At 36.8% G+C, this 13,995-nt stretch overlaps 1 protein-coding gene across 2 annotated transcripts in view; it reads left to right on the top strand.

Annotated features, from left to right (window-relative positions):
• Positions 1-13,995, top strand: part of sugt1 (SGT1 homolog, MIS12 kinetochore complex assembly cochaperone) — a 41,605-nt gene that overhangs the window by 11,039 nt on the left and 16,571 nt on the right. For both annotated transcript variants that reach the window (NM_001016156.3, XM_031895956.1), the window contains 5 exon segments: positions 2,463-2,533; positions 5,068-5,121; positions 6,241-6,260; positions 7,425-7,456; positions 9,845-9,941. In NM_001016156.3, coding sequence (NP_001016156.1) covers positions 2,463-2,533; positions 5,068-5,121; positions 6,241-6,260; positions 7,425-7,456; positions 9,845-9,941 — 274 coding nt within the window.

The raw sequence follows: 13,995 nt of genomic DNA, 5'->3' as shown, positions 1-13,995 counted from the left end.
CATTACTTTCTCGTTACTTAAAGAGACACTGCCACAAGAAATGAAACCTTTTTTTACATCTGTCTCTGTTTTGCATGCTATTTATAATTTTGCCATAAGTATATGCCTGATGCTTTTACATTACATATCTGATCCCCCATATTCCTCTATGAGGGGCTGCTATATTTTTGCAGAAGCTATAACTGACAGGTTGAGAAGGAACAGTTAATATTTTATAGAGTAGTTTTTAGTGTCAGTATCACTTTAATACATTTTCTGCCCATCAGTTTTACCCATCCTGATTACCCTCCATAGGGCTATAACACACAGGGTGATATTGTTCTCTTTGCTCACATTGTTTTTTAAGTAGCCAAAAGACATGGGCAAAAATTCCCACAAATTACCCTCCTTTGACTATGAAGAACTTTCTGCAGGCAATATGGCATGGGTTCTGTTGCACTACCTGCAAAGATGTTCAAAATCCTAAACTATCCTTTCTTTGCTCTCTGCTCTCACATTATTTTTTTTATACATTAATATATTTTAGTGATCCACTTATTGAAATAGTTCATACCAAATATCTTTGCAAAGGGGAAGAAGCACACCAGTGTGTCGGAAATGCCTTTAAATCATTTATTGAACAAACAGCACAAAAAATGCTAATCTATAACATGTAGATAGAAGTAATCTACTTATAATAGGCTGTAGTCTTGAACACTGATTTTATCAGATTGTAAAATCAGCCCAGCAAACTAAAGTACTGCAAAGGACATAGGTTAAAGGAGAAATATACCTCCCTTCTTAACATGGACTCCATGAATAGGACTTCTCCTGAGCATATATTTGGTTTTAATTTATTGTACAGCACTGTGGAATATGTTGGCACTTATACATGTAGAAATACTTGTAGATTAAAGAAATGTCCGTGTTTGTTACTTATTGAACTAAACAAGAAATTCATTGTCAAACTTGCCAGTTCTGCTGCATCTGTGTTTAAACAAATTACCACAGGTAAGCCCTTTGTATAATAAGCTGGTTGTTATCTCAAAGTCTAACAAAGGCTGCAGCTAAAGTGACCATTTGTTGCATTAAAGATTTTTCATCTACTCCACTAACGTTAAGAGCTGAATCGTGAGATATGCAGGTAGACACTATAGAATTCTACCCCTATGTGATGGTTCAGCATTAACTTACTGCTGATGTTTGGGTTTCTTGGAAAATGTTCCCCTTAAGCCGGTCGACAAGACGATGCCCAAGGCTTTTGCCAGAATTGGTCAATTCGTCAACCCACCATACACGCACCGAATATTGTACGAAACCCTGTTCGGTACAGTAATATCTGTGTGTCTATGGGAACCTTTAGACTCAGGCCACACAGGGTGGATTCTCAGCCTGCGGATAAATTTGGGCTGAATATCCGCCCCTATGCGTTAAAAATTGTATGCACCTGGAGGCACACAAAGCGGAATTTCCTGCAAATCTGCTTTGTTTGCAGTTTTACGCAAGATTCTGCTTAAGTATGCCTGCTCTCAGGCAGACGCAATGGCTCAGGGTGCAGGCACAACAATAACATTTTTGATGCTTAGGGCAGCATTCTCAGCCTGCGTTTATCCACAGGCTGAGAATCTGCCCCATGTGCTTTAGCCTAAGGCTAATGTCCCACAGAGCGAGTTATTCGGCCATAATAATTGTCTGTTATTGCGGGCAACTAACCGCTCCAAAATGCCTTTCCACCAGCAACAACAGGAAATGCAGGTGGAAAGGACTATGCATCACTTTGGCTTTCTGGAGTTGCGTGAAGTTGCCTGCAGAAGGAGATTTTGTGCTGATGAGATCTAAAAAGATCAAGAAAGAATCTCTGAATATATAACTGAATAATGAGATGATATTTGTACTGTTAAACCAGTGGTTCTGGGTTAAATGTGGCTTAATGTGGGTTCTGTGCAGTTAAAAACGGAAAGATTTTGTGGACCAGTGTCGTTGTGATATATGATAAGGCATCAAAATTTTGTGTATTGGGGGAACCTAATGCCCATGTTCAGGCTTCACAATTATAGACAGTGAGGAAGAAGTAGAATTTGAGAAGTGCGGTGACATCTAGAACATGCTGAATGGAGAGTGAAAGTAATTGAACGCCCTGCCTGAGGCAGTGCTGTTAATGCCAGTGCTAATATTGGGTATTAATAGGAGTAATATAATAAAAGGGCACAAACCTGCATCAGGTCTAGTAACTCATAGATGTTTGCAACCAAACAGGTGACCAATAAATGGTTAAAACATTGTTCTTTTATTAGATATACTTTTTCCTTTAACTTCTGTTTCTTGCATTATTTGTTAGTCTTTTTTATATAATGTATTTTTACTATTAAGACACAATGTTGGTGCTTTATTTATGTAGAGCTGTATCACCTGGAAAATGTCATAAAATTTGCACTGACCTGTTGTGCATGTTTTTTCTTACATATTGTACCTTCTTATAACAGGGAGGCTGAATTTCATTTACAGAATTATTCTTCTGCTGAAGAAAGTTTCAAAAAAGGGCAAATATTAGATGGTAAGTAAACAATAAGTAGCTGAATGGTTTTACAAAAAAAAGCATTTTTTTGATGGTTTATAGTTTGTGTTTTGGTTCACAGATTCAGAAATATATTATAGTAATTTAAATAGGTCCAGTATGACCAGTATATCCAATTTGAGGTAAATAACACAGTTTTAAATAGCAATTACATCAACAAATTAATTTAAAACTGCTGAACATGCTTAATGTAAATTAGAGAGTTACTTAATAATACAGCTTATTTTATTCTCTGCTTACCCATAGTTTCACCCCTGAGTGAAGATCCCCTTTTAAGCACTGTTAATATAATATATGTAATAAGCCGTTTTAGGCTCCCAGTGGCTTTACTGCAGTGTTGTTCCGAATGCTCAGTGGCAGGATGCCTGATATTAGGGAAAATGCTTTTATGTGTGACTGCACTGACAAACCTGAAACAAGATTAGAAATTGCCTTGCTTGCAAGGAAGTCACTACCCATTCATTTAAATAGTCCCATGGCACATACTGGCACTGTCAGTGGGATTTTACGGAATGTTATTTCATAATACTAAGGCCTTAATGACTGTGCCAGCAGACAGGGTAGGATGTTTTGACCACTGTCTGCCTTGTGCTATAGATATCAGATCATGAATGGTGCTTATAATTGTTTTCCGTGTTTATTACTGTGAATAAGTACACCTACTTTTTGTCTGTGTGCACAAACTATGTACTTTGTAATTACATTCACAGTACAGGTTAATGTTTGGTTTTTTTTTTCGCTGTAGTATTACATAAATGCCAGCATGCATTGCTAGGCCAGGCCATAACTCTTTGTGCACACACTATGGACTACATAATTACATTCACAGTACATGTTTAATTTTTGTTTGTTTCGCTGTAGTATTACATAAATGCTAACATTACATTCACAGTACAGGTTAATGTTTGGTTTTTTTTTTCGCTGTAGTATTACATAAATGCCAGCATGCATTGCTAGGCCAGGCCATAACTCTTTGTGCACACACTATGGACTACATAATTACATTCACAGTACATGTTTAATTTTTGTTTGTTTCGCTGTAGTATTACATAAATGCTAACATGCATTACTAGGCCAGGCCATAACTCAGAGTTATAATTCCAAGTCAGTATTAATATGCAGTAACTGCTTTAACTGCAATACAGTTTCCTTTCTGTCCACTCAGACTCTAGTCCTCTTATTCAGCCCCAGACTGATAATCTATAGATTCTGGCACACAGAGCTGCTGTAAGATGCCATTGACTGTCTCTATTTATTGGGCCTGTGGAGGGGTCTGTGTGTGCTCTTATGGTATCACAAAGCTGGCGATGCACATCATGCCTGGCAGTCAATTGTTGGGGTGGGTGGACAGGATAGAATGGTGCCTTTCTTTCACATTATGAGCGATGTGTGTTTCTGGCATCTGAGCACTTAGAATGCATCATTTGTTTACAGAATTTACTCAACAATTAAATAAGGGTGGCAGGGTGAAGAGGCTTGATAAGGGTGCCTGAATTGGTACATTTTTTGCAGTTTTGGTGTCCCAGTAAATCTATATACATCTCTCTGCAACACAGGGAGCTGCAGCATCTGTAGTTATTGTCTGTTTAGGAACCCTGAGTGTAAGAAAGAATCAGCTGCATGACACACCTTGAAACAAGCTGTGTAATATAGTGTATGATGATGGAATAAATAGGATTAGTATAAAAAAAGGAGTATTTAACCCACAAGAAGTGGGTTCTTGTTCTTATGACTATATATTATCAAAATATAAACACTATTTCTTACAATTCAATTACATTGTTTGCACAGTTTCTAATAGATTTGTATTGTGTTTTTTGTCATATCAGAGGTTCAGGTTTTCCTTTTATTTTTTGTATCAAAGTTCAAAGCAGCAGTGCAGTAAATGTTATTTCTTTCAGATAACTGATTGACAAACATTTGTAGTGTTGTAAGTGTTTATAAGTGCTGGCCAATCAGGTATGACAGAATGTGTGTTGTCAGCTATAAATATTTGATCAGATTTTATAGCCACTTCTAAATAATAACATAAAACCTATACCAGGAGCACATTATGAGAACTTTATGGGAAATGCCCCAATGATAGCTCTCCATCAAACCTTGATTTTGACTGTAGGAATTGCAAACTGTTTGTACCAATATTGAAATGAAATTCAAATATATTCAGCTCCCTCTTTGATATATAATTTTCATGTAATTAATTGGCATGGAAAATGCAGCCCTTGAATGATAACTACAGGTTGCCATACCTTTTAATCACAGATGATGAAGAGACTTGTGAGCTGTCAGAACTGTGTTGCAATAAATATTGGAACTTTGTTTATTTTTGTGTAGACCTAATTTTTTCTTTTGATGTAGAATCTGATCTTGCTTGGTTGAGATTATTAAACCAACTAATTAGCTGGAATGAAGTATCCCATTTTTCACTACAAGTGATGTCAATAAGCAGCATCAACACATCAATAACACAATAACCTTGTAATAGAAATGTTCTGCTTTTTAATGTTTTTCAGCCTCCACTCCCACATTTCCTTCTTGGATTAAACTATGTGAGGAAAAGCTAAATGGTGAGGAGAAATATATATTTTTTTCTTTATTAGATCTAAGTCCAGTTTCTCTTCACTGCTGGTGTTTGCTGTATTTATGTTCCTCACTAGACTGAGATATAGTGTCAAACACAAGGAGTTCCCTAAATGGGCAATATATATTTGTAGAAAATACACATTTACTCTTTGGAACTTGCTGTACCAGTAAGCACTGTTCTGCTTGTATTTGAAGAGACTGTAATAACTCGTCACAGTAACTTTGCTATCTTTCTTACACAGCAGTACCCTAGTAAGACAAACATGCAGGCCCGGACTTGCAATCTAGTTCTGGCAAATGCTAGAAGTGCTGCTGTAAGATGCTGTAGCCAGTGATTATTTATTGGGCTGGAGGGGGTCTGTTTGGTCCTCTGTCTACTTGAAATGCCAGGGCCTATTTTGGATCCCATTCCAGACCTGCAAACATGATAGGTAGGGCACCATGACATATTACTTGGGGTTAGTTTCTAGCAACATTACAGCTCCCGAGAGTGCCATTTTGCTGCATTTTGGGAAGTACCAATATTTTTAATATACACAAGTATATAAGTATCTAAGGTATTCTGTGATAGATTAAGGTAGCAACTGAACAACACAAGGGGATAGCAAGGGACGGACAGTAGTAGAAAATATTTAGTTAGTGAACATTATACAATCAAAAGTGTCCTGACAAGCTTTCTAATTGGTGAAATTGGTCATTGTGACAACAGTTTGGGTAAGGCTCTTTCCCTGTCATAGTTCACACAAGGAAGGATAAACTCAAAGTGGGTGATCTGGTGGGACCCGAAGCAGAATTGGAGAATAGGAACATGCTTGTTTAGTCTCAGGAATGCACTAAATGAAAAAGTATTTTTATAGTATAGTATTAGTATAATTCATAAATCTACCCTTCTGGTAGATTTCTTAATTCATTTTAGTTGTGACAATTACTCGCCACCCCCAAATTCAATACGGTTTTATTTATAATTTTTAGGTACTTAGGTTACCTTAGCATTGTTGCTTAGTTACCAGATTTCCATTTTCCATATACAGTAGTGTATGATATGATTTGTTTGCATCTGTGATATAGTTTTCATATAACTTTTTCCCCTCTTTTATTTTTAGTTTCAACAGAAGGGCAATCGGTAAGTTTACATCTTGTACATTTAAAGACATTTTACCTTTTTTTTTTTTTTTTTAACTTCTCCTAATTTGTTATAGAATGATCATAATATATCAATAATATATAATTATATTAATGTTACAGAATTTACCTTCTCTAAATTACCTTCTAGTTCTGGTCAAGATAATGCTCTGGAGATGCCAATTCTTTGTTTACAAGATTCCTTTTCTGTGTTATTGTTTTTTTTTTCTTTTTATCAAAAAATTGATTGTTGGCATTGACAATAAACTGTGAAACGAATTCACTGAAGGCAAGCATGGCTGGAACTAAAGGGACTTTTGATGGCATTAAGTAGACATACAAACCCCTAAGTTTATAGACTGTACAGAGAGAGCGTACAAGTGCTTATTGCCATATATAATGCACATGTATTGCCCTTTACTAGTAGCAGTTAAGCAAGTGAGACTGTCTTGGCCAGAGAAAAAGCTTTTTTTTCTTAGTAACAGCCCTTCGCCAGGCAAAGGAAATCCTAAATATTTCGAGGCAGCACTCTTTTTCCATCCGCATGTGTACTGCAACACTCAAGGTTCATATTAGATGGGCATCTCAGGAACTCCATGAGCCAACAAATGCAGTGAGCGTAGCTACCTACCTGTGAGCAGGGAAAGTTGAACGATAGTTTGCATGTCAGTGACATCTATCAACCTCGATGCATATGGGTAATATTATGAGAAAAGTGTTTCTGTATCACACAGGGATCATATAGTTGCTGTAATACCTCTGTGTGTATCAGCTAAGCATTGTATTTAACTTATAGTTTTGCTGAAAGAGTAGTACAGTAGATTCATATTTAAATCCCATATAACTTTAGTATGACATTCCCCTAGTGGTCTGACTCAATTTGCTCCAGCATTATCTTACTTAACAAGTTTTAAAGGTACATCTGAAGATCAGTGATTAAAGTAGCCCTATTTTCTCAAAATCATTACTGCATCAAGTAGAAATATAGTCCCTGGATTTTGCCATTCCATTGCTCCACCATTGATAGGTACAAGCAGTGACAGTCTAATACTTAACCATATTTATGAATATCCATATCCAGTAACATTGTTTAATATTGCCTTACTCTGTTTAAAGTCTTCCTCTTGAATTTGAAGTGATCTATACATGTATATTACTCCCACAGAGTAACAACCAGCAGACGTCAGTGAAATACAGGTAAATATACGTGACTTTATCTAATTTATATTTATATTACCTGTAAGGTTGAGAGCACAGTGCCCGCTTAAGAGGAACCTGTACAGCTGAGCTGGCTGTAACAGTTTTTTCCAAGCAGGAATTGTGTGTTATGTGAACTGTCCCAATGAGAATTGCAGGAAAGTTCTGACTTCTGTATTTTCACTGATTTATTTTTTTCAATGTTGAAAGGGTGCAAGTGGTTTCTTATAAGAGTGCTGTGTGACCTATCCCCTAAGGCTTTCTTTCCCTCTACTAGTGATGCATGGGTTTTGCTCTTAGTTTATAAGGTCTTTGATATATGAAGATATCCATTTTAAAAAACGAGTTTGGATTTTGTGAACCCGTGCATGATGAAGCCCATGTGTGCTGACAGTAAGATGGTAGCTCAGGAAGGTGTCATCTGGCTGTTTAAGTGCCCATTATGTCTGCCCCACTTTGTTTGAGACTTGAATTCCTGATTTTCACTTTGCTGTGCTCCCACACTACATTGATTATGTGGCTGATGATTAGCTCTTCCCATTACCTTTTGGCACTCTGCTAGATTGCTGACACTCAGTAGAAGCTACCTGATTGCACATATCCCCAGGATATCAACGTCCGTTTGCAGGAGGACATGGAAGAATTCACATCATCCCATACAAAGTATTTCTTCGTATTTCCGCATGAACTGCAGTGTCATGCAGCATCTTAATACGTTTACACTGGTCATTAAATAACTTTTCCCCAAGGAAGGAGATCATATAAAATAAAAAGCATATAAATATTCTTGCAAATAGAAGTGATACTGCATAAAACAGTGTTTGGATAAACCCAAAGTGCATTTATCTCAATAAGGAAAATGTTAAGATCTTAAAGCATTCTGAAGTATCAAACATGGAGTATTCTGTGCTACTATTGCCAAATGACAGGTGCATCAAGTAGGCCACTGACTATATGGCAATTAGCAGTAGCCACTTTTCCCAAAACAAAAATGCTCCACATATAATGTGCTGTTGCCTTGCAGTGGTAAAGATGATGTGTTTGCTCCAGAAAGACTGCTATAGTTTATAAAAATTAGCTGTTGTGTTGACACGGGGGCAGCCATTCAAGTTGGGGAAAAAAAGAGAAAAGGCACAGGCTCCATAGCAGATAACAGATAAGCTTTGTAGAATATAATGGTGTTTTATTTGTTATCTGCTATGTGACCTGTGCCTTTTCTCTTTTAAATGGCGGCCCCCATGGCTACAGAGCAGCTGATTTATATAAACTATAGTATAGCAGTGGCCATTTTTTGTGTACCTCTGCTATAACAGGGGTTTCTTGTCCTGTAGATATTTTTAGTATCAATTTAATTACACCCTTGGTATATATTTATTTTTCACATTTTATTAAAGGGGCAGTACGCCCAATGTTTCAAAATTAGTACAGTAAAGGTTGGTAAGAAACCTACTTCTTGTCTTTCCTTTTAAATAAAAAATATGTAAGGTTTGGGTTATTTCTTGTCACTAAGGAGTGCAAAGTCTGCAACTGAAAATAGTTACGTTCTACTTCCTGACTGATACGAGCACAACCAAAACAAATCAGCAGGGCAATGTGAAGCCCTGTGTGAAGCCAAGGCCTCTCACAAGTGATTTTTGCCATGAATATGTAATTCTATAACAGACCTGCTTATTGATGTGTGTATCATGGATGGCCACTAGGCTGCAGTGTTGCTCTACTGTAGTTTGATCTAAATTTTGTTTTATTTATAATGGTAATCAAAGCATAGGATTAAAACGAAAGAAAAACAGGTAATGCTTAGAATAGCATTTATTTGTATTTTGAAAAGGGTTAGAAAATATTTCTCTGTTGCATTTACTAGCTTCATTATGCAAAGTATATAATACACACATAAGCTGCGTTTTTAAAAATACTGCTCTATTTTCAGTTAGCGTCTGCCTAATGGCTTTTCTCTCTGGCCTGTATTTCACTGAAGTGTATAGACCTGCTTAGCACAGTGTTTTGGCTCCTCCTTTGGAGGGGATATAGACAACTTGCCAAAATGTTGTTTAATTGGCTCACAAATGGTAGGCACAGATGGAATCCACAAAGAAGTGGAAGAGCAATTACAGAATACCAATGATTGCCGATGTCACTAAATTCTTGTGTTTTGATGAATTCTCAGTGGTGGTCATTTTTAATTATCTTGGTGAAAGCAATTTCATCACGTTTCCAAGCTGTTAAACTAATGGAGGAACTTGCCATTCATTGTAGGAAATCAATTAATGCAGAAGAGCAAAAGAAGAAAGTAATTTAAGGAAGCGCTACATGGGACTTTCTCTTTTTTCTTTTTTTAATTCACTAATGAAAAGCAGAGCTTGCTTATTTGTTGTTGTGTTTTGCTTTAAGGCATGACTGGTATCAAACAGAATCTCACATCATCATTACAGTAATGATCAAGAACGTACAGAAGAATAATGTCCACATACGGTTTTCAGAAAGAGAGGTAATTACAGCTAATGCAGCACCTATCCATGTCTGTATATTCTCTTCCTTGTGTGTCTTTATATTGCTAAGGGTTTCTGTTAGGAGAATCGGGTTAAATGATGTTAGACATTATACCATCCAACTGCTGTGAACTGCAGCTCCCAGTATCCTTAGTCATTAAGCAGTTATGACTGCCCACAGCCCATATATAATGTATTTATTATATTAAAGTTATGTTTTAAATGATTCCCAGTGTGCACCAATATTCACTAGATTTTTATTTTTAATGCTTAATTAGTAGCACCCGGGTCTATGGACTATGCTTAGGAGTGCTGAATCTATGTGTCGTATGTATATGTATATATATATATATATATATAATGTTGCTAGAAGACAGGCACTCACGTATAAGTAGGTCCAAGGGAGCCTGGGTGCAGTCCCAAAATAATAGATGGAGTAGCTGTAGAGAGAGTCCGCACTCACAGGTCTTACAGAAAATGTAGAGGTGTTTATTCAAATCAACATGATTTGAAATGTAAAGGTGTTTATTCAAATCAACATCTAATGTTTGGGCTGCATCCACAGCCTTTGAGAAAGGCTGTGGATGCAGCCGAAACATTAGATGTTGATTTGAATAAACACCTCTACATTTTCTATATATATATATATATATATATATATATATATATATTTATTTATAGCAGAGAGCCACACACACAGGGACTTTGCAATAAGTGAAAAATTTATTAAAAAAAAAATACAACGTTTCGAGCACTAAAGGTGCCCATACACTATAAGATCCGCTCGCTTGGCGATGTCGCCAAGCGAGCGGATCTTCACCCGATATCCCCACCTACGGGTGGGCGATATCGGGTAGCAAGGGACTTGAAAAAAAAATAATCCGATCGTTTGGCCCTGGGGCCAAACGATCAGATTACATTTGAACTTATGGGGAAGTCGGTTCGGGGACCGCATCAATGAGCCGATGCGGTCCCCGATCCGACCGGATTTTCTAACCTGGCCGATCAAGATCTGGCCAATTTCAGGCCAGATATCGGTCGGCCAGGCAGCTCTGTTCTGCCCATACACGGCCCGATTAGCTGCCGAATCGGTCCAAGGGACCGATATCGGCGGCTATAGTCGGCCCGTGTATGGGCACCTTAACAGTGCTCTTCCTCAGGGACAAACTAAAAGACAGTACCACAGTAAACAATATAAACAATATAAACAATGTGCTAGTTCACTAGCACATTGTTTATATTGGTTACTGTGGTTACAATCACTATGTTTTTGGTGCCCTTTTTCTGTGGAGGGGTATTTATGGGGGGGGGGTTTATATGGTCTTTTGGTTTGTCCCTGAGGAAGAGCACTGTGCTCGAAACGTTGGATTTTTTTCAATAAATTTTTCACTTATTGCAAAGTCCCTGTGTGTGCTGTTCTCTGCCTTTATATTTCCTTGTTTTTGCCAGCACCCAGGGCATTTGAACTACAATAGGGTGTGCTCCGTTCAGTCTTGTGTGTGTGTGTATATATATATATATATATATATATATATATATATATATATATATAGTTATTATACATTTGAGCTTTCTCAGCACTGCAGAAATATGAAATTGTATAAATGCATGCAAAGAAATTAAAGGGAATTAACAACCCTACAGGCATCGAGGGACAATACCAGCACTTAAAGACAGGACACATTTGGTCACATTGTTTGTACACAGATGCATAAGCCCACTGGCTACATCAAGGCAGTGCCCTTTGTTTAACAGTTTTCTGGATAAGGGATCGTTCTCGTTCTGTAATTTGGATTAAATTTTGTGTGTGTGTGTGTATATATATATATATATATATATATATATATATATATATATATATATATATATATATATATATATATACATATACATATATATATTATGTTTAGCATCTCTCCAGTTGACCAAATGACCCTACCAACCAGTCAGTGGTTTGAATGAGAAACTGGAATATGAGTAAGAAAGGGCCTGAATAGAAAGAAAAGTAGCAAACAATAACAATAAAATTGTAGCCTCAAAGAGCAACAGTTACTTGGCTGCTGGAGTCAGTGGCCTCTTTTTGAATGCTGGGAGAGACATAACAGAAAAGCGAATGATTTAAAAATGATAAAAAAAATGAAGACCAGTTAAAAAGTTGCCATTCTGTAACATTCTAAAAGTTAACTTAAACTTTAACACCTTTAATAAACAAACAGAAGTTTAATGTTTCAATCACATCCCTGTGATCCTTCTCATGCTTGTTTCTCCCTGAGGAAGATCACTGTGATATGATTAAAATATTGAAGTTCTTTTTATTTTTTTTTAACTGAGTGCAGTTCCTTTTTTGTTATATTTTTATATCCCTCTATCTATCTATCTATCTATCTATCTATCTATCTATCTATCTATCTATCTGTTTAATTTAGATTTTAAGCTCTACGGGGCAGGGAACTCCTTCCTACTGTGTCTCATACCACATGGCACTTACTCCCTGTGTATTTATACTTATTTATTGTATTTATTATAACACTTGTCCTCTCTGTGTGTAATTTTGTATATTGTAAGATTGTACGGCACTGCGTACCCTTGTGGCGCTTTATAAATAAAGTTATACATATATCTATCTATGCTACCTCTTGTAAAATATAAAGCTATTATGCAAAAGGAATTCCATGGCCATATAAAAACATGATGCCAAAGGTTATAATAAATCTGAGTCAAGTTAAGCCATGTGGCATAAATTACACCACTGAGCACCTTTTGTAACTCACTTTTTACAGTTTATATGGATATAATTTACAGGATATTCATGAATCTTGTGCATTATATTTCCCTCTCTCCCTCTGATAAGGAAAAGTTGTGCTCACCACTAAACTGTTTTTAATTATTAAGCACAGGTGCAATGAGGGTGTGACCACAAAATACATACAGACAAAAAAAGAAATGCTCTGGACAGGATATATTTAGGACATTAAGAAACTGCATGCATAAAGTAACTAAAAAAGGACAGGGCATTATTTTGTTAAATTATGCACAGTATGTTTAAATATATTAAATGTGTTTTGACATTTTTGGGTGCGTATATTTTTTTATGCTGGATTGTTACTTCTTCTCTCATCTGTTCAGTAGAGAAGTTGTACTGCCGAAAGGATTAAAACCACAAAATTAATGACTGTTTACGTAAAACAGAAGTTTGACAGGTTTTTTGGGGGGAGGATTTTTCTTCATAGAAGTAAAATCATGAAAACTTCCTTCTGCAAGCTGTAACTGTAAGGGTAGCGCTTGCTGTGAACCCATGCAGAGTTACAGTAAGTAACAAGCATCAAAATTCAGACTTCAAAACTGAGGCGTGTGTAGGAAGAGGTAAATTATCAACACTTAAGCTCATATATATAAATGTTAATATATTCCAGGAACCTTCCATTATCAGGCTGTATGCTCCTCAGGAAAGTACATCAAGCAGCTTGATTAGTGTGTTTTGGGCAGCAATTCAGTAGACAAGAACATTGTTATGCAGACTGCTCACTTGTAGGCGTTAGAAATTACACAGTGGCTCTCTCCTACACTGAAATGCCTTCATTTTACTCCCAACTCTTCCTCCTGTCCTGCTAACTAGGCAAAGTATAGCTGGAAATAAATGGTTTTCACTGCTTATGTATCATGATTATTGATTTGAAAGATTATATAACTAGTAGTGGTATGAGTTTGATTATTTTGATGGTTTATGTGTACATGTACACTATTGCATTGGGATTCCAGTTTTCTTGGTAACCCCCAAACCACCCTCTAATGCAGGGATCCCCAACTTTTTATACTTGTGAGCTACATTTTAATGGGAAAAAGTGTTGGGGACCAACACAAGCATGAGGAAAAAGTTCCTGGGGTGCACATAAGAGCTATATTTGGTAGCACCTATGTGGACTGGTAGGCTTTAGAAGACTCTGTTTGGCTTTATACTGGGTTTTATGCAACCAAAACTTGCCCCCAAGCAAGAAATTAAAAAATGGCATCTATTTGAGGCCCCTGGGAGCAAGATCCAAGGGGTTAGTGAGC

The sequence above is a fragment of the Xenopus tropicalis genome, chromosome 2 (assembly GCF_000004195.4).
Source record: "Xenopus tropicalis strain Nigerian chromosome 2, UCB_Xtro_10.0, whole genome shotgun sequence".
NCBI lineage: Eukaryota > Metazoa > Chordata > Amphibia > Anura > Pipidae > Xenopus > Xenopus tropicalis.
The sequence above is the reverse complement of the archived record's forward strand: the minus strand, read 5'-3'. Positions and strand labels throughout refer to the sequence as shown.